General features: G+C 39.2%; 1 protein-coding gene across 1 annotated transcript; it reads right to left on the bottom strand.

Moving 5' to 3' along the window:
* Positions 1 to 24,785, bottom strand: LOC135465977 (exosome complex component 10-like). The gene is made up of 23 exons (XM_064743359.1): positions 24,663 to 24,785; positions 22,155 to 22,291; positions 19,891 to 20,011; positions 18,629 to 18,733; positions 17,979 to 18,129; positions 17,480 to 17,528; positions 17,037 to 17,112; positions 14,872 to 14,982; positions 14,260 to 14,403; positions 13,303 to 13,493; positions 12,375 to 12,531; positions 11,952 to 12,100; positions 10,546 to 10,596; positions 9,964 to 10,075; positions 9,276 to 9,408; positions 7,977 to 8,083; positions 7,080 to 7,148; positions 5,415 to 5,474; positions 4,402 to 4,483; positions 3,781 to 3,851; positions 3,284 to 3,440; positions 1,659 to 1,732; positions 1 to 1,317 (listed from the first exon to the last, which is right to left on the bottom strand). Exons 1-23 carry the CDS (start codon positions 24,777 to 24,779, stop codon positions 1,213 to 1,215), a joined length of 2,529 nt encoding a protein of 842 aa, XP_064599429.1. The 5' UTR covers positions 24,780 to 24,785; the 3' UTR covers positions 1 to 1,212.

The following is a 24,785-nucleotide window of genomic DNA, read 5'->3' as shown; positions in this document are numbered from 1 at the left end:
ACACAAATACGCACCACTACGTAAAGAGGACTGTCCAAGTAACGCTGCATTCCTTAGAATTAATGAAGGCTGGGGTGTTACGCAGGCATTCCGTTACTTTAAACCCACCCTGCTGACGAACGTGTGTTTACATGACCAAAAACATGTTTGTTTACTTTAGGTTTGCATGCCAAACAGCATTTGCTGCCATCACCTGTAGGCTTACCTAGGCCATTTCACACTTGTTTTCAATTGCTCCATTCCTTTAAAGTTATGTAACGGTGTAACAACAATTTGATGTCATAGGTCGGTTTTAACAGTAGACGATTGGCATGGTTGGATATATGTACACGAGGGATGTACAATAAAGCACATTCTGGCAAAGAAAATGATATCTCAGAATACTGTTAGTGTTATCCTGTCATGCTGTTATCTGTAACTTACATGTATGTTGGCGTATGTACATATTTATGTACCCTTCCATCATTACAGAAAACTAGATTTTAACATCTGACTCAATTTAACCCAGTCAAAAATATGGCCCTCAAATTTTTCCCCAGGTTGCGCACAATTGCACACACTTTCAGAAGGTTTAGTGAAGAAAAGCTTCGCATTTTTAGCTACATGGCAGACCTTCTCACTTACGGCCAGAGAGGAAGCCAGCATAAGCTGGACTTGAACTCACAGCAAACTTCATAAAAACATGTGCTACTTATAACAGGGTATATGTTGGCAGATTTGTCCCTCTACAGCAGTTCTGTAATAAGGAAGGAGTGTATATTTTACATGTAGACTATAACCCAATCTTTAGTAAACAATATTACAGATGTTAAACCTAAACATCTACTCAGTGGTAACAGAAATCTCATAATCCTTCTACATGTTTGCATGTAGTAGCATAGTGCAAGGATATTGATCGCTGGATTAGCCTTAAAAGGCTTATACATCACATTTTTTTAAAATGGACCCTTGAAGTGTTAGATCACAGGCAATTTAACATTTATCGACACAGTTCTTTTGTTTGCTAGAAAAGACTGCATCATAGCTTGTAGTTCACAAATCTATCTTGAACCTATGTCAAACATATGTAGTTCGCAAACTGTAACATTTAACCAAGAGAGAGGTAACTTGTCTCGCCTGTCTTTGAACAAGAAAAAGTCAGTTTTTCTCATGAGCAGATTTTGTTCCATGGAATTCACGTCCATTATCACTTCACACAGTGTAAGACATCTGTTAATTTCGGCGACTGGGCCAGTCCCGCTTGGATGAAGATTTACCTCCCTTGCCAAATGTGTAACTCTTCTTCCCAGCACCAGCTGGAAGCTTTGACTTGTGAACCTTTGAATAGAAAACAAAAGTATGTACAGAAACGAACTACATGTACAGAAAAGAATATGTGTCTAAAGATTAACCCTCCATCAAAGTATGACTGAAGCGTTTAAAAAGCCTGAGGTCAATGTGCATTTTAATGGAGCAATGAATTATGATATTCTCAAATTTGAACCTTATGTTTGGTGCAGTGAGAACGTTTTACATTTTGTACTAACCTATATAAATGACACAATTTAAAGAGGGAATGATATAACCCCAGCTGTTCACACTTTAATATACAACCTTATTTTGTAATATTTATTTCAAAGTTTCAATAAAAACGATACTTTCCTAAATTAAGAACATACCTTATGCTCCTTCATTTTCTGGCGTGCACCATCTGGGTCGTAGATGTGCCTTTTCCTCCCTCTGTGTGACCCAGCTGAAAGAAAATAAAGATTCTAAGATGGTTCTAGTTTATGTCTGAAAACTAATTTTTTCTGAAGACAGATTCCCCGATGACTTTTTTTTTATACACACAATATGTCAACAGTTTCTCCCCAATAGTCCTCATGACATGCTAATCCTGTAAACAAGCGAGTCACAAGCTTTTCCACAATTTTTTTTTTTTGGGTGGGGGGGGGGGGGGGGAGTCTTTTCCATGTTACAAACTGACTCTACTTTTTCCAAACTGAGTCTCCATTTTACACATTTTTATTCTGATCTGACTTCAACTTTCTTTTTATGTTTCAGGTCTAAGTGCCAAACAATATGCCATGTGTTGTTTCTGTGAAATTTGAACACATTTTATTTTAACAATATTTTTTTAAGGTCATTCCTGACAAAACTGGCCCTTGAGGAACAAAGAAATGTTTCCATGGCTACTGCAGTAAGCTCAAATATCATTCACAAGTAACCTTGCTGTCAATATAAAATGTAAAAGATTTAGCGTTTCATAGATTGATTGACTGGTGTTTATTTTTCCATTTATACGACAGAAGGGGTCAGGGTTATTGCTGAAGGAAACTGGGACTCACACAGTAAACCACTGCTCTTCACCTGGTACCCAACAAACTTCTTGACTTGCAGCTATTTACTGAGTAAATATTGTTAATGAAAACAATACTGTTCCCACTTTTAAAAGAAAATGTTTTTCATGGACCTTGCAAGCAGGGCTTTCAGTACTTCATTTTTGGATCAATCAGTTTTAAAGTACTTACAAGCACACAGAGGTTATTGAATACCATTCCAAAAGCTTATTGTCTGCCCATTCAGAACATAGTGCATTGTGATATTCAACAATTTAAACCAAAGAACTCTAAAGAAAATGTTGAATTTGTTTCAACAAAATCCCAGTACTCTAAAGGAGAAGAAAACATAAGCATGATGCCGGAATCAGAAGAAAGTGCGTCAAAACTAATTTGCATATATGGTTTTTATTATTTTTTAGTTTTTTTTTTTTCTTCCGGAGAAAAGAGTATTTGATAATATTTTTGTACGGTGGGTATCCAACCCTTTGATATTTACCATCTTTGCATTATAATATTCTAAATAAGGATGTGATGCATGTAAAATAAATTTACATCAATGTAAATTTGTGGTTTATATCCAAACATATGCAGCTGATCAAAATTATGATAATATTTAGGAATATATCAAAAATAGAGAAATGATCAAAATCCAGGTTGAACACAAGTCTTTAGCTGAAAAGACCAACTTCCAGTGCAAATATATTTTTATTAAACATATGTTACATCCAGTATTACACAAAGGCAATATATACCAAATATAGGTGGTCACAAACACCTACCATACAAATAATATTTTCGAGTGTTTTGTTCTCTTCATAAAAAAAAATCGCAAAAAAATATTGAAGACCACATTTGCAAGTAACTTTTCCTACTCTTTCATCTAACCTTTATTTAACTTTTATGCTTTCTCCACCTTGAAGGGGCCAGTGGAACACTGACATAAGAAAAGCCTCAGAACTCACCCTCAAACATTTTCATGTTGGCCTGACTGTAGTCATATGGTTTGAAAGCTTCTGAAGAACCCCCCGAGACTTTCCCAACTTTCTGCTTTGGCTGTTCTGCTTGTGACGATGGCACTGTGCAATCGTCCTGCTTTTTTCTCTTCTTTGGGTTTTGGAACTACAAGAGAAACAAAATCTAAACATGACAGCAAATTTACTATGCAAAACTAAGAAAGGACTGCCCTTATTACCAGATTTTATTATGGTAAATGATGTAACATTTCACCCCAAAAATTCCATTCTCAGGGAAAATAAATACCATAACATGATTCTTTTGGCAATGAGGCTCACATTTTCCCACTAAGATATGACACTATCTTAAATGTACACACAAACTTCAAAATACCTTTCTAAGATTGCAACTTTAAAAAATCAACTTAAGTCACGAGCAAAATTTTTACCATATATCAACATTCACAAAACTTAAACTTGATTCTGACTGGCAAAGCATCTATCACCTGATGTGAGAGTGGCACCATCGTGTCCTCCTCTTCCTTTGTTATAATTGGTTTGTCTTCTGGGCGGGGTCCTGTAACATGTATGAGGATACATTACAAAAAAATGAGCCACTGATCTATAGTGTGGATATTATAAACAAATACTCTAAATATACTTCCCTAAGATTAATTAATTTATTTTTTTGATTGCTTGGTGTTTTATGCTGAACCGGGGGAAAGCCACAACTCTGTAAGCTGCAGACAGACCTTGTTGCATACGACCATGGAGGAAGCCAACATGAGCTGAACCATATCTCCACCCCCAACATTAAGGTCAGGCAGGGATATATTGCACTTTATTCTCCACTACTAGACGTTTTTCTAGGTGCACTACAATCTGGCAATTTAAAGAGACAAGTAACACATGATGGGAGAATGTACACCCATATGCTTCACATACAGTATACACATGTGAAAATCACTGTATGGATTTTGCATGTGTTTATTCATCCTTCCTTTTTGTTTTCCATCTCAAATCTGTTGGAAGCAAAACTTAAATCCGAGCAACGATACACATAATATTTCAGTTGATCTACCAACACTCATGAAAGTGAGCCCTGATTGGTGGGTATAAAAACTCACCTTTGAGCTCTTTAGGTTTCTTTACAATATCCTCTTTACTTGTATTCTTGACTAGTTTCCACAAACTAGGCTGTTTTCCAGTCTGTAAAGTACAAGTAGGTTTAATGCACATACCATGAATCCTGGGGTTTATAAGTTTAAAAACAAGCACAAATTCACAACAGATTCGACTTCCTCTGTATCAGATTTCATGTAATCTTACACTAAGGCCCCTCACTGAGTGAATGACCCATGTTAAAACCCAGGATGTCCATGATGAAATATACATGTAAGCTTCAAAGATTCAAAAATTCAACCGGCCAACCAACTTTTATGTAACCTCATGGCTGTTGTAAGGAAAAGGCTAGCAGCTCCCTACAGTTCACAGACTACTGTTTCAAACAAGTAGCTGAACAACTTCTGCATTCCGGGAATGAAAATCTGTACGTCTTTTTTATCCGTTTGTCTTTTCTGGGGGCGGGGGGGGACATTAAAAGGCTCATCCTTCTTTGCATGTATGTAACTTTATAGTATCCTGCCTTGTGTTATTGCAGTCTCAAGCCACACTTGGGCATGGAATAATCTCGAAATTAGTTGTAAAAGTATACTGATAGTCTGCTGTTCTCTGTGTTGTACATGTAGTGAAGCCTCAGATGCCTGAAGCGAATGCATCGCTGTGACGTTACAAGGTCAAAGGTGGCTCGTTCGTAGTGGAGTAAATTTTCTGATGACAGATCACCTAATTTTACAGTTATTCTCCTGTTTTCGACCTTTTGAATAATCGGAATCCATTACGGGGATATCAAAACATCTATCTGCAGTTTGGATGGTACAGAAGTGGGGGTCTACTTTAAAGCCAGCTCTTATCAACTACTTTCAGAATAAGTTTGAAATTAGTTGAGAATTTTTTCAGGCTCTTGAAAAACAACAACCTACATTTGCCAGTGTTTTGTTTATAGGGAATAATCAAATGCTACAGACCACTAAATGTGCTAAACAATAAATAAATATAATCTAATTTGGTTCTGACTTACTGTAGGTTTGTGGGATTTGTTATCTGTCTTCCCCATATGCTCTGTGTAGTGTGGAAGATACTGTAAAAGGAAAAAACAAAAAGTGAACAGGATATGAAGAAATAAATACAAATTGATCAAGCCCATAGAAAAAATTTCACATCTGCACAATTAAGTCAACTAGGAGAGCAAACTTATCCACATAAATTCCAATCCAGCTGTTGTACTTTTTTGCCATAGATATTAAAACTTTCAACACTACTTTAGTCAAATCCAATTTTTAGAGAAATCTTCTAAAGGGCAACTTGTTCACTGTGCTTATTGCCTCACTGGAATGCCATGCCTGTGACAGCAAACACAACAGTGAACCCAGTCATGGTTACTGCCTCAATGGAATGCCATGCCTGTGACACCAGACACAACAGTGAACCCAGTCACGGTTACTGTCTCACTGCAATGCCATGCCTGTGGCACCAGGCAGAACAGTGAACCCAGTCATGGTAACTGCCTAAATGGAATGCCATGCCTGTGACACCAGGCAGAACAGTGAACCCAGTCTTGGTTACTGCCTCACTGGAATACCATGCCTGTAACACCAGGCAGAACAGCGAGCCCAGTCTTTGTTACTGCCTCACTGGAATGCCATGCCTGTGACAGCCAGCATGACAGGCAACCCACCCACGGTTACCGCCTCAATGCAATGCCATGCCTGTGACACCAGGCACGACAATGAACCCAGTCATGGTTACTGCCTCACTGGAATGCCATGCCTGTGACACCAGGAAGAACAGTGAACCCTGTCATGCTTACTGCCTCACTGAAATGCCATCCCTGTCATGCTTACTGCCTCAATGGAATGCCATGCCTGTGACACCAGGAAGAACAGTGAACCCAGTCATGCTTACTACCTCACTGGAATGCCATGCCTGTGACAGCAAACACAACAGTGAACCCAGTCATGGTTACTGCCTCAATGGAATGCCATGCCTGTGACACCAGACACAACAGTGAACCCACCCAAGGTTACTGCCTCAATGGAATGCATGCCTGTGACACCAGGGCTGAAAGTACCATGGCTTCCCACCCTGTTGCAACATGAGGACTTAGGGCCAGCCAGTACATGTATTTGTGGGGTACAGGGCTAAAAAAAAACAGGGCTTCTCACCCAGTCACAGGATGTGGACAAAGGGCGAGCCAGTACATGTATTGGTGGAGTACTCAGCTAAAAGTACCAGGACTTCCCTCCCAGTCACAGCATGTGGATACAGGGCCAGCCAGTACAGGTATTGGTGGAGCACGCAGCTAAAAGTACCAGGACTTCCCTCCCAGTCACAGCATGTGGAGTACAGAGCTAGAAGTACCATGGCTTCCCTCCCAGTCACAGCATGTGGATACAGGGCCAGCCAGTACAGGTATTGGTGGAGCACGCAGCTAAAAGTACCAGGACTTCCCACCAAGTCACAGCATGTGGACACAGGGCCATCCAGTACATGTACTGGTGGAGTACACAGCTAAAAGTACCAGGACTTCTCACCCAGTCACAGAATGTGGACACAGGGCCAGCCAGTACAGGTATTCGTTGAGTACGCAGCTAGAAGTACCAGGACTTTTCATCCAGTCACAGTAAGTTGACACAGGGCCGACAAGTGCATGTACTTGTGGAGTGCAAAGAACAAAAAATCCTACCATATCAAAAGGGTTATGGAAACTCTCCAGTATACATCTGGCCTTCTTCTGGCTGGGTGTGGGTAAATCCTGTCAACAAAAACACCTCACATAAAACAATGCTCATTAAAAATACAAACACCAAGAAGAAAACCCAGATGTTCAAAATTTACTTGCTGTTTAATAAATGCTGAACAATGTCCAGCTTACTCAAATTATCCAATAATTTTCTAAAAAATCTAAACAAGAACAGATAAAGTTTCTTTGGATTTAGAACTAAACAGTACAGAATTTTAAATATAACTTTTTTTTTCTGCTCTCCATTTGTACGCCTTTCATTATAATTTAATTCTTTGCCTGTAACATTGTCCTAATAAAACTTATCCAACAAACCAGTAGATTATACAGTAGAGTCCAATCCTAAATTCCCATCATGCTCAGCCGGCCGCCCAACGCACAAACGGTATGGGTCGCCGATGGCTGTATGATGGTGCCATCCTTGACATGTGGGTGTCAACACAACTACTGTGCATCTGTGGTCCTATACATTCCCAGGTTTTGTTATAAGGATACATGATTGGTTTTTACTTCTTAATATAGTGTAGATGTATAGTCTATGACATATTATTTATGACCTGAAAAAATAAAATTACAAAAAAGATTCTCAGCTTTCTTCTTGAGACATAAAAATTGAATGTCTTTAAACTACAGTTTTCCTTAGGCCCCAGCCATCAGTCGGGAAATTAAGCGGCCTGCTGTGGGGATAGCGGTCAAAACAACTTTGTTGGTGGGAGAGCTCAAACAACCGCCAGCGAATTTCCCATGGGGTGCATGTGAGTGCCCTTTGTTAGAAGTTCACACAACTTAGTAGTCAGGCCACAAGCAAGGGAGTATGGGTGAAATGTTTTTTCACTATACCTTGGGACTGGAGCTGAAGGCTGACAATATGGCATTCTCCTTCACAGGTACCGTGCTATGTCTGGAGGAAGCAAACAAGGCAGATGACCCCGTCAGGAGACTGGAATCTACAGCAGCAATGAACAGATCAGCGTCAGACAATAGTATGAACACACAGCAGTGAACAGATTTGAGTGAGTGAGTGAGTGAGTGAGTGCTTGGGGTTTAACGTCGTACTCAACAATTTTCAGTCATATGACGACGAAGAAATCCTTAGGGTATATGTAATGTGCCTAATTGATGTCCACCGCTCTTTTATCTAGTGCTGCTTCACTGAGACGATTCATCGAAGGCAAGTAAGCCTCCCCGCCCAAGCCACTATACTGATACAGGTTAACCAGTCATTGAAATATCCCCTCTCAATCTGTGCACCAAGCAAGAAGTTCCAACTTCCTCTTTTAAAGTCTTAGGTGTGACTCAACCCAGGATTGATCTTGAATCTACTGCTCTACCAACTGTGCTATCCAGGCCGGTGAACAGATTGAGAGACATGTTAATCAGAATTGAGGAGTACAATTGTAAATTAGATGATTTTCAAGTTATTGTTTTTTTTTTTGTATTTTTATACCCTCTCATGACATTGAAAAAAGATTCATTCTGCCCGTAAAGCAACAACTAAAATTGGTGTGACCTAAACTGGCCTTTATATGCATCTTAAAATTGGTGTGACCTAAACTGGCCTTTATATGCATCTTAAAATTGGTGTGACCTAAACTGGCCTTTATATGCATCTTAAAATTGGTGTGACCTAAACTGGCCTTTATATGCATCTTAAAATTGGTGTGACCTAAACTGGCCTTTATATGCATCTTAAAATTGGTGTGACCTAGACTGGCCTTTATATGCATCTTAAAATTGGTGTGACCTAAACTGGCCTTTATATGCATCTTAAAATTGGTGTGACCTAGACTGAAAATACATATAAAGATCAACCGCTCCTGAACAAGTCATAGGGAAGATGCACATGGTAATTTATGCCTATGCTATAACATTGCAAACTCTGACAATCGCCCACGTTGCAACTCAGTTTTTGTAGTTTTAATTTGTCCATTTTAAGTTTAAGTTTTCGAGTGGAAGCTGTGTTCACGGTCATGTAAAGATTCATAAATAAATCTGATTGTCTTGAGTTGCAAATCGTTTCTCGGTTAGCTTCAGGTGTGATGGTTCATCCTTCAGCATTGAAGACATCTCAATCATGTTCACTTGGCATAGCTCTCTTTGGCTACTGTACTACACAAATACATTTCTCAGGGAACTGACCCAGTAACAGTGTTCCTGCCTCAGCACCATCATGGTCACACTGCGTGTGGGAGAGGTCATGAGAGCAGACTTGGCTGGTGTCAACACATGGCTGTGAGGAGGATTTGGACTGTTGGCGTCTCTCCTTCTGCACCTGAAAAGAGAATAAAACTTGTCTTGTATATCTCCACGGTCTACCCAGCGTCTGCAATAGGTGGGTGTAAACCATACTGAAATAAATGCAGCTTTTGAAAATCCTAAATTTCAACAACCCCGAATAAGCCCTGTGAAACTGAAGTTCCTTTGCCTCCATGTATCTGTTTAACTTGTGGTTGGTCAGACATCCAATTACATGGTTTCCTTCACCCCTAAACCAGACTGCTGTATAAGTGTATTGTGTAAGTGAAATAATCTAATTAAAGTTTGGTGTTTAACACCAGTCAAGCAAATAACCAAATCAATGTATGTATGTATGTATGTATGTGTGCATGTATGTATGTGTGCATGGATGTATGTGTGCATGTATGTATGTGTGCATGTATGTATGCTTTGGGGTTTACGTGATACATAACAAGTTTTCAGTCATATGACGACAAGGAGTCATTAACGATGAGGAGTCATTTGTATATATACATTTAGTGTATCAGACCTTCCCTCAGTCACATTATCCTGACACCCGGACCAACAAGTCCTGCTTCCTAGCACAAACCTTGATAAGAGGTATTTCCCTGGCCTCCATGATCAGCCCATGAAGCTCATTAACACACTGTCTAATGAGGGGTGGAGTGGGGTTACAACAGGCCAGGATACCCTGTCTCTCCCTGTCAACAAGACACATCACAATTATTTATTTCAATAGTATTCGATATCGCATGCAACATATGCAACTTCCACAAAGACCACGCAAGTACTTTTGACACCTATATTCTTTTCAAGTTGTTACAGTGGACTGATCTGTCTTTGTCTCAGCCTGTAATGGTGATTCTCTAGTTATAAAAAAAACTCACATATAGTAGTTTATTTACTTATTTAATTGACCATCACTCAACGTGGGCAGATCTTCCCACTTATGACTGAAGAGGAGGCCAGCGTGAGCTGGACTTGAACTCACAGCTAATGCATTGGTCAGAGACTCCTTAGTCACTGTGCTGTAGTGACACGCTATTTACAAGGCCACAGAGGCTCGGTCTCCAGTAATAAAGAATTCACAAACAAATGTGTTACATACATGTTTAAGTTTGAAAGTTATTAGTAATAAATAGTAAGACAGAAGAGTAAAATGTGATCTCACCTGGGCAAGATGTCTGCGATCTGTAACAACATGTGCTTGGGAAGGACATATCTGTCAACAGAACCAAATTACCTTTACTACGCATACACCTTTATATACCTTTTCTCGTCTGTTTGTCTTACACCCCCCATGTATAGTATATAAAGGTTAATATCAAGATATTAAGACAGATAATCAAAAATTCAAACATATCTACAGCTAAAATGTTTGCTGGAGGAGGTTTAAAATTTGTATACCGATTCTTCACTGCATAACAATGTACCGACCATAAATTGAATTCTTTCCAGTTTTGAATCTGGCTTTTTAAGCAAATGCAATTCATGACTTAACTCTTAAGTTGCTTGATAAATATGGACCCAGGCCTGAAAAATTCAGTTTTCACAAATATTCACAATTTCATTATTTCAAGCAGAAAAGTCAAACACTCAACCTTAGCGGAATGAAGTGAATTTACAGATGTTGTTGTCATGGTCGCTTCAACGACGACATGGCCTTTAAAACAGGCCACCAATTGCTCTGCTGAGAAGCATTAACATGTATTTATTTATTTATTTGATTGGTGTTTTTCGCCGCACTCAAGAATATTTCATTTATACGACGGCGGCCAGCATTATGGTGGGTGGAAACCGGGCAGAGCCCGAGGGAAACCCACAACCATCTGCAGGTTGCTGACAGACCTTCCCACTTAACGCAGGAGAGGAAGCCAGCATGAGCTGGACTTGAACTCACAGCGACCGCACTGGTGAGAAACTCCTGGGTCATTGCGCTGTACTAGAGGGCTAAACAACTGAGCCACGGAGGCTCCCCATTAACATGTAATCAAACCCTTCATTAACAAAAATGCAGAACACAATCATCTGTAAATGTGATAGTAACACAAATTGCTGGAGCTTCAGGGCAAAGAATTTACAAAATGGCTCTCTCCTGAAATTTGATGACTTTTCTATACCTGTCCCAAGAACTCATTCAAGACAGCATAATGTACAGCAGTGATATCCTATTCTGATTGGTGAATTAAACTTATCTTTTCAGTGTGTTTAATGCTATAACCAGGAAATTTATTCATTTATACGATGGCAATTAGTTTAATGGGTGAATGAAAATGCTATGCCACAAACAATCCACCAACCTCTGGCAAGTTACTAATGAACTTTCTTGCATGTGACATAGAGGTATGCGCACCATATTGGTGAAAGACAAGAATGTTAAGACTTACCACTACTGAGAACCGCAAATAGTGGTCAAGGCCCCATGAACAGCAAGAATAGTGGAATCCATACATTCTCTGACCATAGCCAGATTTGAAGCCATGCCTTGTGCGTCCTAAGGAGGAAACGAGCATTTTATCTACTGCCACAGCCAGCCACAGTAAAATTCTGATGAACAACTAAAAAGGGAAGCCTCACCCTGTACTCTCATCCTCAAGTCGTGCGATCTTATCTCGCCACTCGTACAGCCTCTTCAGACAATGCAGCTGCTGAGAATTGAACACTTTCTTACTTTGATGATACAGGTTCAAGTAGGACTCGTCTGTGAACACGTTCTTACGATAAACCTGTCCACAAAGAAAGAAATGACATTTATATGCTAAATGCTAAAATATACAAACCTTCATTCTTACGATAAACCTGTCCACAGAAAAAAAATGACATTTATGTGCTAAATGCTAAAATACGCAAACCTTCATTCTTACGATAAACCTGTCCACAAAGAAAGAAATGACATTTATATGCTATATGCTAAAATACACAAACCTTCATTCTTACGATAAACCTGCCCACAAAGAAAGAAATGACAAACGAAAGCAAACAGCCCTCTACTGGACATACCTTGCCACACAACTGAGTACTTCTCTGCAGGACAGATCGCAACAAGTTTCTCTGCGCGTTCCCCTTTTCTATCAATTCGTTTTTCAACAAATCGTAGATATACAGCAGGTAATGTGTGTCTTCTTGCGCATACTTCATCATTTCTGCAGGTAGAGGTCTGAGAAATAGAACAAAATGTTTATATAACAAAGGAAATATGCAAAACCACAATTTTTTTTTTCCAAAAGATGTAATACTTTTTCATTTTTATAATAATAATAATTACATATTTCTGTATATACATGCATATCAGAGATACATGTATTCTATACCATCACTGGACAGTTTACAATGATCAAAAAAAATCTGGTTTTGGGTAAAGGACATTAATGAAAACGCTGTATCAGAAAACCACACCATGCATATTTGATTTACTGTATTAGTTCTTTTCCCTTATTGATACTCTAAAACATTTAACGAGTGAGTTTTGTGGGTAGAAGAATGTGTGTTCGTTCATCTGATTGCAAGAAATGTGGATGTATAAATTGCTAAAGCTTCATGTAACAAGACAGGAAACAGTTTGGCCTGAAATACTGTGGAGATACTACACACAGAAGCAGCTTGAAAAATAGGAATTTAACCTTGCAAAATGTAAATAAATATTAATAAATATACTGAGCAAAACCAATAAATTTCTAAATCTGGACACTACAATGTATACCTTTGGGTAATTATCTATAGCTGTTGTTTCTTATTACAAACTAGTTGTGGTAAAGGAACTTTAGGCTTTAGACTATTATTGCAGTTTGAATTAAAATCTTAAATACATGATTAAATTTGATATAACTGTGAAAGCTGAAATGGCTTTGTTAACCAGGCTCAAGAAGTCCTACAGCAAGTCATCTAACCTTCCCTAGTCAGTGTATAAATATACATGATTCGCCCATACCGTATCCTCCAATCAGCCAGCTGGTATTGCTTATCTGCGTTCACCTGACAATACATCTGCAGGAGGTGGGCCAATGAGAAACGACTGTAGTTCAGAACTCTGGCAGCCTGGCCAGTGTCAAACATGTTCACCACGTACAGCCCAAAGTCTCGCTGAAGCCACTCAATGTCACTGTCAGCACCGTGAAATACCTGCCATTAAACAGAATAAAATGGAGTGTTTATGTGATGGATGAACCTTATCTTATTCACCAGGACAGAGACACACAAACATGCAAACTTAAACTGTTTATAGTATTATGCATCAATAAAGTATCACAAAGGAAGCATAACTGTTGTGATGTAAAACAACTATTGCAAAACAACAGTTCAATGTAAGCAAAATTGCAGACAATCGAGAGCGCTGTCATGTTATCAGTTTTAACCAACCAGATGCAAGTGACTTCTATAACCCGAGGTTGCTGATGTTTCCATTTATGTCACCCAAACCCTGTTTTACCTTTAAACCAAATGACTGAGGGACATAAATTGTACGCTTATATGATAGCAGTTATTTATTTATTTATTTATTTGATAAGTAAATATCTCAAAAATATTTCACTTATATGATGGCGGCCAGCATTATGGTGGAAGGAAACCGGGCAGAGCCCGGTTAAAACCCACGACCAAATGCAGGTTGCTGGCAGGCCTTAACACGTATGGTGGGAGAATATGATGTCAGTTAGTTTTCTGGATGAAGGAAACTGGAGTGTCCTTGGTAAAACCACAAAACTTTGGCAAGTTATCAAATCTACAATCTATAAATTCCATGTCCAATGCTGGGTTTGAACCCACACTTCGAATATCCCAGCATTCTTACAGGCTGCACATTTAACCACTAGCTCACTGCCTGCTGCCTGAGTTTCGAAAAGTCAGGTAAATCTTACTGTTATGGGTACCTGAACAGTGCATGCATTACCTTGACAATTGCTGGGTCAGTCAAGACCTCGTTAAGAATGTACATGTCAGCTCTGAGCTCCAGGGCATCCACCAAATAGTCTCGAGTACGTGAGGACAGCTGGAGTAGACATGTGAACCCTTGGAATGTCCGATATGAATGATGCTGATTAAAGGGAAAAGAAGTAAAATAACTGATCCATTGAAATTCTTTGATTTATTCCGGTTCAATACCATACACTTGAATATTTGTCTTGTGCAATGAGGAGAACATTTTACTTTGGAAAATGTATATGTAGAATATAAAGAAGTACGCATATACAAAAAAGCTATGCTAATAAGTCAATAAATTACAATGATGTATAACAACCAAAAAATGTATAATATTACAGTATAATAAATAATCTGTATTTTTGTTTTCCTTTTATTGTTCCATCTGGTTCTTCATGCTCTTGTAAATTCATAATAATTAAACTTGAAGGAAATTGAAAAAGAAAAAAAAAAAAAAAAAACAGGGGAGATACTGTAAATCCATTTCTCAGCCGTAAAACATTGATATAAGGGAAAAAAAGAACTAAAGTCCATAATTATTTAGCTTAACTTTAGTGGTGCAGAAACATTAAAAAAAAATCACCTCCAGGTCAACAGCTATTTCTTTCTCTGTTTTTAAATAATCCACCATTTCTGCCAGCTCAGAGGCTGTTTGGACAAAAACAGGGGCTGTAAGTGACACTGGGTCTGGCATCTGTAAAACAACATGAGGAAAGCAATATTTATTTATTTAGCATTATTACCAGCATTATGGTGGGAGGAAACCAGGCAGACCGTAGGGGAAACCCACGACCACCCGCCAGTTGCTGGCAGACTTTCTCACGTATGGCTGGAGAGGAAGCCAGCATGAGCTGGATTTGAACTCACAGCAACCGCATCGGTGGGAGTCTCCTGGGTTATTGCGCAGTGTTGACGTCTTAACTCCCTTGGCCATGGCGGCCCCAGGAAAGCAACAACCATTAATCACAAGTCAGAGAAAATTCCAAATTTTTCTCATAGTGTGAGACCGGCCCGGATAGCACAGTTGGTAGAGCGTCCGCTTCGGGACCGGTAGATCCAGGATCAATCCTTGATCGAGTCACACCTAAGACTTTAAAAGAGGAAGTTGTAACTTCCTCGCTTGGCGTTCAGCATGAAAAGGATAGTGCAACGACTGGTTGACCCGTATCAGTATAATGGCTCAGGCGGGGCGGCTTGCTTGCCTTCGGTAAGTCGTCTCAGTGAGGCAGCACTAAATAAAAGAGCGGTGGAAATCCGTCCTGCAACAAGGAGGCACATTACACGTGCATGCACCCTAATGATTCCTTCGTCTTCATATGACTGAAAAATTGCTGAGAACGACGTTAAACCCCAAGCACTCACTCACTCATTGTGTGAGCCATGACAAATCTCCATCTCTGCCGCACAGCAGCTAAGCTACATGTAATAACATCACAATATTAGTATCCAGGTGTTCCCACTTCCGAAATAAAATCCTTTTCAAGGGCTTATATTAAAGAGCCTAATACACTATCTTTTCCATCACCTTCAAAGACATTTCATTTTAAGTCAATGGGGACGAAAAATACTATTTTAGTACTTTATGTATTGGTCAATTTAAAGGAGAAGGAAACTTAAAACAATGACACTATATAGGCTGAAAAGAGCACATTTCTTTCTATGTGGTGGTGCCTGTTGCATAATTTTGTGGTTTTTCCTCGCCATACACGTAAAACCTGAAAACGGCAAAGCTGGCATAAATCGTAATTTATGCTGAGGGTGTGTTGCCTCTCGGCCAACGAGAGTCTTTAAAACTGCGGGCTTGTTCGTGTAAACTCGGAACCTACGTCCAACATTCCGGTTTCCCCGATCGTCAAGTGGAAAACAAACTGTACTGTTCGCTACCTTCTGAGAAGAAGAGTTGTACCGGAAATGTATAAAATGCAATTCTCCTAACACAGAAGGCTTAAGGACTAGTTCTTAGGCAAAGTGGAGTCGCCCATAGCAGATTTTGGCGCTGACTTCATTTATAATTTATCAACTTGAGGTACATATTAGAATTGTTTTTATGGCATGCACCTGCGAGGAAATGCATACTCTTTTCAATGGCATTTGTTTGATATTTAAATTTTCATCTCCTTTCAAGGAGCCATTTTCAAGATCTTCCAAGGTTTTCACCAATTTCCAACAGATTTCAAGTACACTCAACAGCATTCGAGCACAGAGATTTAAAGTACTTTCAACTAAAATTCTAGCACTTTCAACGTAATTCAAGTACTTTCAGGGATTTAAAAAGCTAGTGAGAACCCTGGTATTACCTGATATCGTATGCTTGTTGTGACAAATCATTAGGCTTTGTCAAGTTCCACATGATAAGGCCAAGTAGGCATGTAGTTTTACTTATAAACATTTATTTACTTCACTCTTCTTGGCCTCATGCTCAAGAAATTTTGAATAAAATATTGACAGTCAGTTTTACAGGTGGAGGAAAATGGAGTCTGGGGTATACCAGCGACCCTGAGACATTTAATGAACAGATATGAACACCAATCTGGTGGGAGACATGAAAGTTTTCAACAAACACTGGACTACCACATTACCATCATCAACTACTTACTGTTGGCATGGCTCCACAAGAAGTGAGAGCGGTGGAATCCAAACATTTTGAGAATTCTAATCTCATGTGTCCCTTGCAACTGAAAAACAAGCTTCTTAACCCCTTTACCACAATATTTGTGAGGTTAGATGGACATCCTCATGTTAGCTTACCTGTGGCTCCACCTTTTCAAACTGTTCCGGCAAGGGAGAGAACTGGTCTAACTCATACTGGTATGGATGTGGATATCTAAAACAAGACAATTATACATATACTGATTCAACGGTTATTAGAAATAAATGTTTATCTTAATCAACTTTTTTTTTGAAAAGTTTCAATGAAACTTTTTGTTAAACATTTTCAATGAAGTACGTCAGAGAGAGCAAAAGACTATTATCATTATTATTTTTTTTTTTTTTACAAATTTAATACAGCTTTAAAGAATTAACATTTTAGAATTTCTTTTGAAAGATGTTCTAAAGTTCTAAATATTTGGGAATCATATTCTGTTGTGATATATATCTTGTCACTCTTAATCAACTGTCTTGAAATGTATACTATAGTTGCCAGTCAGTAGTTTAAAGTTTTTCTGTCTTTAAAATTTACAAGTACTTACAGAAATGAGGGGTGATTGGCATCTTGGGAGACGGGTATCATCAAACTGTCTGTAAGAAAATGTAACAAAATTACAACATACCTGGACAGGTACAGTACTTTACTAACCTTTATTCATTAGAGAAAAAAATCGGGTGAGAATGGTGCGCAAAATCATTCATTCATTAAAATTTTTTTCTATTTTTGACCACTGTTTTATGGATTACTCTTTAGGCAGCCATGTTGGATTAATGCTCCCGTTTAAGCTTACATTAATACTAGCCAAACATAGCTGACAAAACACCACCTCATCCAGACTGATGACACCTCACAAACAATAGCCAGCAGGTTTATGAATGAAGAAAATCAAGGGATTCAGCAGAAATAGCTGAAGATGCTGGAACTCAATGAATGAATGAATGATTATGCCTTAACGCCATATTGGCAATGTTTCACCCACATTGTGGAAAGCTGGATTTGAAGAGCGCTTTGTTATTTTTTCTAATAAACTACACTCTTACCTGCTAGTGACTGGAGAGCATTAGGCTTTGTCCTTATGATAGGAACAAACGGCTTGTTGGCGTTGTCTACCTTATCCCTGAATTTCAGCTGTGGCCTTTTGATGTTATGCGCTGCGAGCAGTCTGTAACTTTTCCCGGATGTACTGGGTGACTAGAGAAAACAAGGTTTGGAACTTCAAGATTTCCCCCAATGACAGCAGAGCGAATAATAGAAAATACCATTAGACATAGTGGTGACATTTAAAAACTGCAAATCACAAAAAGCGTCATAATTCTACAAATGTTAATGCAAGGTAACTGGTTTTTACAGGTTTTGCTGCCTTTATGGTGCACAAACAAAGTGAACAAATGTTATATTACTAAGATTATCAGTGATACTTACTGGCAGTATAGTGGTAATCCTAAAAGTTTATGGATGTACAGATGTATAAACAATGTCACACCCTAATATCACCCATCATGAAGAAAGGCATAGCAGAGTTAAGTGTTCTGTGTCCAATTGTCCCTAGGTTTTGTGTTTTCAAGATATACTTCCCAACACAAAAGGACTTGATTGAAATAAAACTTTGGCTTCCCATTATGTAAAATGTCACTATATTGCTGTGATTCAAGAGAAATGATCAAATTGTAAGTTATCATTTAAACTCCACCTTCTTGTTCCAGCTGGCCTGTGGAGTTGTCTGCCCCTTGATACTGGCCACCACCAGGGTCTGAGTTGCCGTCTTTACTCCAGATGCTTCATCCAAACTGCTACCCTGTTAAAATGAATGCATAGGCAATGAAAATATAAAGCAGCTCTATTTGCTTGATTGGTGCTTTATGCCATACTCAAGAATATTTCACTCATACAACGGTGGCCAGCATTATGGTGGGAAGAAACCAGGCAGAGCCCAGGGGAAACCCATAACCATCCACAGGTTCCTCATACAAGGGTTTAAACCAAATAGCTATTTACTGTGGGGGAATCAGCGCTCATCTGCAGAACAGGTCAAATGGGGGAGAAACAAAAGCACATGGTCATTTATGCCCACAGTACAGCATTAATGGAGACTTTGGGGACAGTCTAGAATTCAGATCTGGCCCTAGAATCACGAAGCTGTCTTCACACTAAATCAGAGTTAGTCTTAACTTCAAAACAGTTTACTGCACTAAAATTGTGACTTACCTTAGGAATTTCTATCTTAATACTTAGATCTGTCTCAGCCTTTCGTGACAATCTCTTGACAAAATCAATGATTAACTTCAAATATAAATTTGGGAATAATGTAAACAGGTTAAGACTAAGTCTGACTTAAGTGTAAGATAGATTTGTGATCTTGCGGCCAATTCCAGCTTTTTCTGTGTATTTTTTTGTTTTTGACTTTAAGCTATGCTCAAGCCCATATGAAACTTCGGGTGTCACAATCACTCCCATAAAATAAAAAAATTTGCTAAAATGCATGCCACACTGAGGTTCAGGGTTACAGTGCTTCAACACAGCGATCTGGGCTTGTTTGTCTTGCAGGAAAATAAAATCTGGTCTCGCACAATCAAAACTGATTAATTTATTTATGTGTTTGGTGTTTTATGCTGTACTCAAGAATATATTTACATGACGGCATCCATCATTATGGACGGAGGAAACTGGGTGGAGCCTGGAGGAAACCAACAACCATCTGCAGGTTACTGACAGACCTTCCTATGTACGCCCAGATATGAAGCCAGTCTGGCCTGGACTTGAACTCACAACGACTGTTGGTCAGAGGCTGCTGAGTCATTGCGCCATGCTGGCACGCTAGAAATCATATCGCCACTGAGGTCCCCCCCCCACCCCCCAGCGGAAACTGGTTTGTAAACGTCAACAAAAGAGAGACTAGCCAACAGAGAAGGGTAAGAGCAAGGAAGACAGTCTATAATAATAACAAAGCTTTACCACTCTCTCTAGTATATGGTCATTAGCATCTGCCAAAACATCAAATGTGTCTTCCGGGTCCAAGTGGTCTGTATGTTCTAGCGTTCCCTTCACTCCTTGATGACGCAAGATTCTTTTCATCCTGATAACACGAAACAAGAAAACAAAGGTACTGGACATGTACTGTTCTCACTAGAATTGTAACTACAAATGCCTTTCTCAGCTTTGAACCTCTGAATATTGGCAAGAAACTTCCACACTTATGACTTACAGATACGCACCCCAAATTTGTGGAAGATTTATTTATTTTATTTATTTGATTGATGTTTATCAACACACTCAAGAATACTTCACTTATACAACGACCGCCAGCGTTATGGTGGGAGAAAAATGGGCAAATCCCAAGGGGAAACCCATAACCATGTGCAGGTTGTTGTCAGACCTTCCCACGTACTGCTGGAGAGGAAGCCAGCAGGAGCTGGACTTGAACTCACAGCGACTGCATTGGTGAGAGGCTCATTTTGTCAATGCGTGCTAACCACCTCGGCCCCCTGTTTATGGAGGACAAGTGCTTCTCAACAAATGTCACCAGGCACATGCGTCCACACCTGTGTCATTGACAGCTTATTTTCACTCCAGCCACTACAATCTACAAAATTCTCTGCCCTACATCGGTTCTGAACCCACACCTTTCATGTCATAGCAACTGAAAGGTTGGCACCTTAAAACAATAAAGATCGTGTTCCAGTTCCACTACTTTTCATGTTATTTCCATCCAATTAAAATAAAAATCAGACTGTATTGGTGAAACACGGCAATAACAAAACCAAGGCTTCTGTTTTGTCAAGTGTAGACTCCAAAAGTACCAGTAATGATATTTAGGGGCCCAGCACTCTGTACTGAAACACTTATTGAAATCGATCAGATTTTTATTATTTTTCTTCCGTTTTCTTAAAAGCTTTTTGAGCTGTAAGAGGAAAAGTTTTCATTGGAAGTAGTTGAAATTTTGTGATTTCAGAAACAAGATTCTGAGGTAAAGTTTGGCTGTTTGTGGTTGACTTTGGTCATGTGACATGGTGGCCATGTTGGATTTTGAGCGAAACCTTTAAAAATCTTCTTCCCAAGAACCAACGAATGGATTCTTTTGACATATGATACACTTGTAGAGTGATCCTGGTTAGAACAAGTTTGAACAAGTGTTGGACATGCATTGAAAACTTTGGAAGCCCACAATTGGTCGAACCATTGACGTCAGAAAAGAAAAAATCAGCAAATCTTCCTCCTCTCCACACTTATCAACGGACAATTTTCAATGTTTGTGCGTAAAGCCAGCCCTGTTCGCAATGCATCATGGGTAATTCTCAACAATCCGAATGGTCTTCCCCTTTACCCCCCAGCTATCAGGAATATAAATCAAAAAAAACAAAAATATGTCTATCCAGGTACCTTGAGTAATGATGAGCCCAAAACATGTTACTCTTATTAGGCCAAATTCAAAGATTGAAGAAATACTGCGGTTTCCAGTTTCTATTCAGGTCTAGACCTTACAAGCCTGTAAGGTAGAGACAGATTTTAGGATACCGCACACCATGGCTTTGGACTGAGGATGTTTTCAAAAAAAAAGAACACACAACACCGCTTATTCCTTCCAACTATTTAGGCCAAAATTTCACATCTTTATAGTCTCCTAACATTTCCTGTCACCTGCATGCACCCTGCTTGTTAACAGCTTTAATATTAAATATTTTGCTGTGTCCATGGATATCCAGCTGTGTGAAATCTGCAATCCCTTGGCAAGTATTAAACTTACAAATTTCCCACCTCCTGATGTGTGGACAAACATTTTCATTCACAGTGTAAACACTACAAACAGCACAAATGTGTTTGCCATCTTGATGGAATGCCATTTTGGTGGACGCAATGAACATCATGCAACACGACATAAACAACCTTATAGTTGCTGCCAATCACTGTAATACTGTCAGCAAGACCCCCAAAACACACGAGAAATATGATAGTTTTAAATAAGACTGCAAAGGATGGACATGGAGAATGTTATCTTTAGTTAAGATTTATTTATTTATTTATTTGATTGGTGTTTTGCGCCATACTCAAGAATATTTTCACTTATACGATGGCAGCCAGCATTATGGTGGGTGGAAACCAGCAGAGCACAGGGGAAACCCACGACAATCCCACGTACGGCCTGAGAGGAAACCATCATGAGCAGGACTTGAACTCACAGCCACTGCATCTTTAGTTAAGAAAGTTTTCCCACAGCTTACAGATGAATGAGTCGCCGTCCCTCCACTTCCATGACGTTCCTGAACGAATCAAAACTGCTGTAGTAATCAAAATCATCTCCAGGAGCAGGCAAGTCATTGGATGATTTAGTGGCTCCAAGAACTGAGCGTAACCCTTGCTGTAATTAAAAACCAAAGTTTAAAGTAAGGTAAAAGTTGAACAGTTTTATCGAACGTTAGATAAATTAACCTTTTTATGTACTGTTTATTAATTCATTCAATTTCTTGCCTCTTAGTTTATTTTTATTTAACTCCTCTCACTTATATGAGCCTTGTTTACTAAAACAACATATCCAAAGCAATGGCGTATTCCACAGAAGTCATCTTGGTTATTCGTCCGCTTTGGGAGCGCGAGATCCAGGGTCAATCCTGGGTCGAGTCACACCTTTACAGATTCAAAGTGCTTTACAGATTTTCTGGATTCCTTGCTAGCAACTTTAACCATGTGAAGCTCCGATGTCCACTTGTCTAAAGGAAGAGCGACAGATAGGAAATGTAATTTGAAAAGATATGGTCATTTTGAAAATTATTTTTGAGACTTAATGGGAATCTGCTTGGATTCCCATAGTATATGTTTGCAAGAATCTTGACAAGAATTTGATTCCTGGTGAAATCCTGTGCAAAATCTGAATACAGATATTAAGATGAGTTATTCAGTGGCTGGGGTCATCACTATGGTCTGAAAACGCTCCTATGTAAGAACTGTATGCTGCTATCACTTCACCATGTGGCATTGGGTCATCATCTATGAAGGATGAAAATCCACATGTAAACACAGTTAACAAAATAAATCACCAATGACCACAGTCAACGGGTTACACATACATCCATCAATTTCCAATCACAACAGTGCCCTTTCTGAAGTCAGATGTTCACTTGATCAAAACTTACTGTCATGTGTATTTCACTTGAGACTTGAGCAGCTGGATGCATGGTACATCATTCAAATATTTTTATTTGTGCAGTCACAGAGGAGAAACTATTGTCCAAACAGCATGGAAATTAACCAAAACTTTGAGCTGTAGTTTTGATATTTCCTTCTAACAAGGTAGGCCAACAACCGAAAAATAAGTGGGTTTTCCAAAAACTACACGTGGGCATGCTGACCACATAGTTTTCAAGGAGCGCTACAAGTGCTTTCAGTGCGATTACACCTTACCATTCTGCCAGGTTAAAATCTTGCAACGTGGTAGGGCTAAACTGTCAAGGTTAGCCGTAGAATTGTGCCAACCAAAACTCTGCTTAACCGCAACATAAATCCAACACTATGCTTGAAAGTTCTTCACGACTTACAAATGCTGTGCAAATTATTCTGCTTTCTACCATACTTTAATTTTCAATTATTATCAAACATCATCCTCAGAATATGTTACAATGTTGTTCACTTCTCTGTACCTTCCCATGTTATCTTTCACCAAGTGAAGTGACCCCAAGTGTGCAGTTTTGAATGATCAGTACTGACCAAGTATGTGTTGGCTGTGTTCATATGTCTGCACCGATAAACAAAAGCTAGAATTTTATCTCTTTAGTCAGCTATCATTCTGCATTACAAAATTTCGTACTTGTACAAGTCTTGCCCAAGGTAATTACAGCTGATTTACAAGTCATGATGGGTGGAAGAACCGCCTGTTGTAGACTATGGCAGAATTTTGTCCACCCAAGGATGGCCCTCGCCCAATGTCAGAGAGCTTTCCAGGTTTTAAAAACCTGATGCAGTTGCCTTGGCAGTGTGTCTTGGCATTTGAAACAAAATTACCATTCAACACGTCTCCACGGCCTGAAATTTAGAGACACTTGTGTTCCTTATGTTTTCATCTGTCAATGTAAACACAATGTCCATCGGTCACTCCTAGGACGCATGGGCCAGAGATTCCTCGGTGATGTTCAAAGAGAGCGCTTGTACTGACAGCCTTGACATATAGAACCAGGGCAGGTAACTGCATCAGGTTTTTAAATGGGTTGCGCTTTGATGTTGGTTTGGGGCCATATTTGGCCAAAGAAAATTTTGCTCAACCTAACGTCTGATGTATCTTGGACTATCCCGTTTCATGTGAAAGAATTCCAATCATATAAATAAATTTTCATTAAGGTACACTATTGGCTTTTCTTGGTCTGACAAACCACGCGCCTCGCAAATTCCCGTTTACAACAATGCTCCAATATCACAAATCTCGCTTGATAATGCGTGAAAAACAGATAGTGCACCTCGCTCTAAATTTCACAAGTGACATCTGACAAGTGGGTCAGCGACCAACAAAAGCATCAGCCCAGTCCTTAAAACTCCCGAACAAGCAGTTCCACCAACACTTTAACCTTATTTAATGTGAACACATTACGTAAGCACATCTTCCCTGTAACTTGTAAGTTTACTAAACTAGCGGAAACTGAGCATCGCATAATGACATTCATTCCCTGAAAACACACCATTTGCAGACATTGTATAATTTTCATAAAATTGTTAGCTATTTTAGTTATGGTAGAGACCTGTACCTGAGTAAACTGATCAATGCTCTCGAAGCCTTGGATAGGTTGGTCTGATGTGGAGTCAGCACGTTCGACATTACTTGGCCCTGCTCCGGCAGACGAAGACACATGTTTGTCAGCCATATTGAA

Source organism: Liolophura sinensis, chromosome 5 (assembly GCF_032854445.1).
Source record: "Liolophura sinensis isolate JHLJ2023 chromosome 5, CUHK_Ljap_v2, whole genome shotgun sequence".
Taxonomy (NCBI): Eukaryota; Metazoa; Mollusca; class Polyplacophora; order Chitonida; family Chitonidae; genus Liolophura; species Liolophura sinensis.
This window is presented reverse-complemented; position numbering and strand designations above follow the sequence as displayed.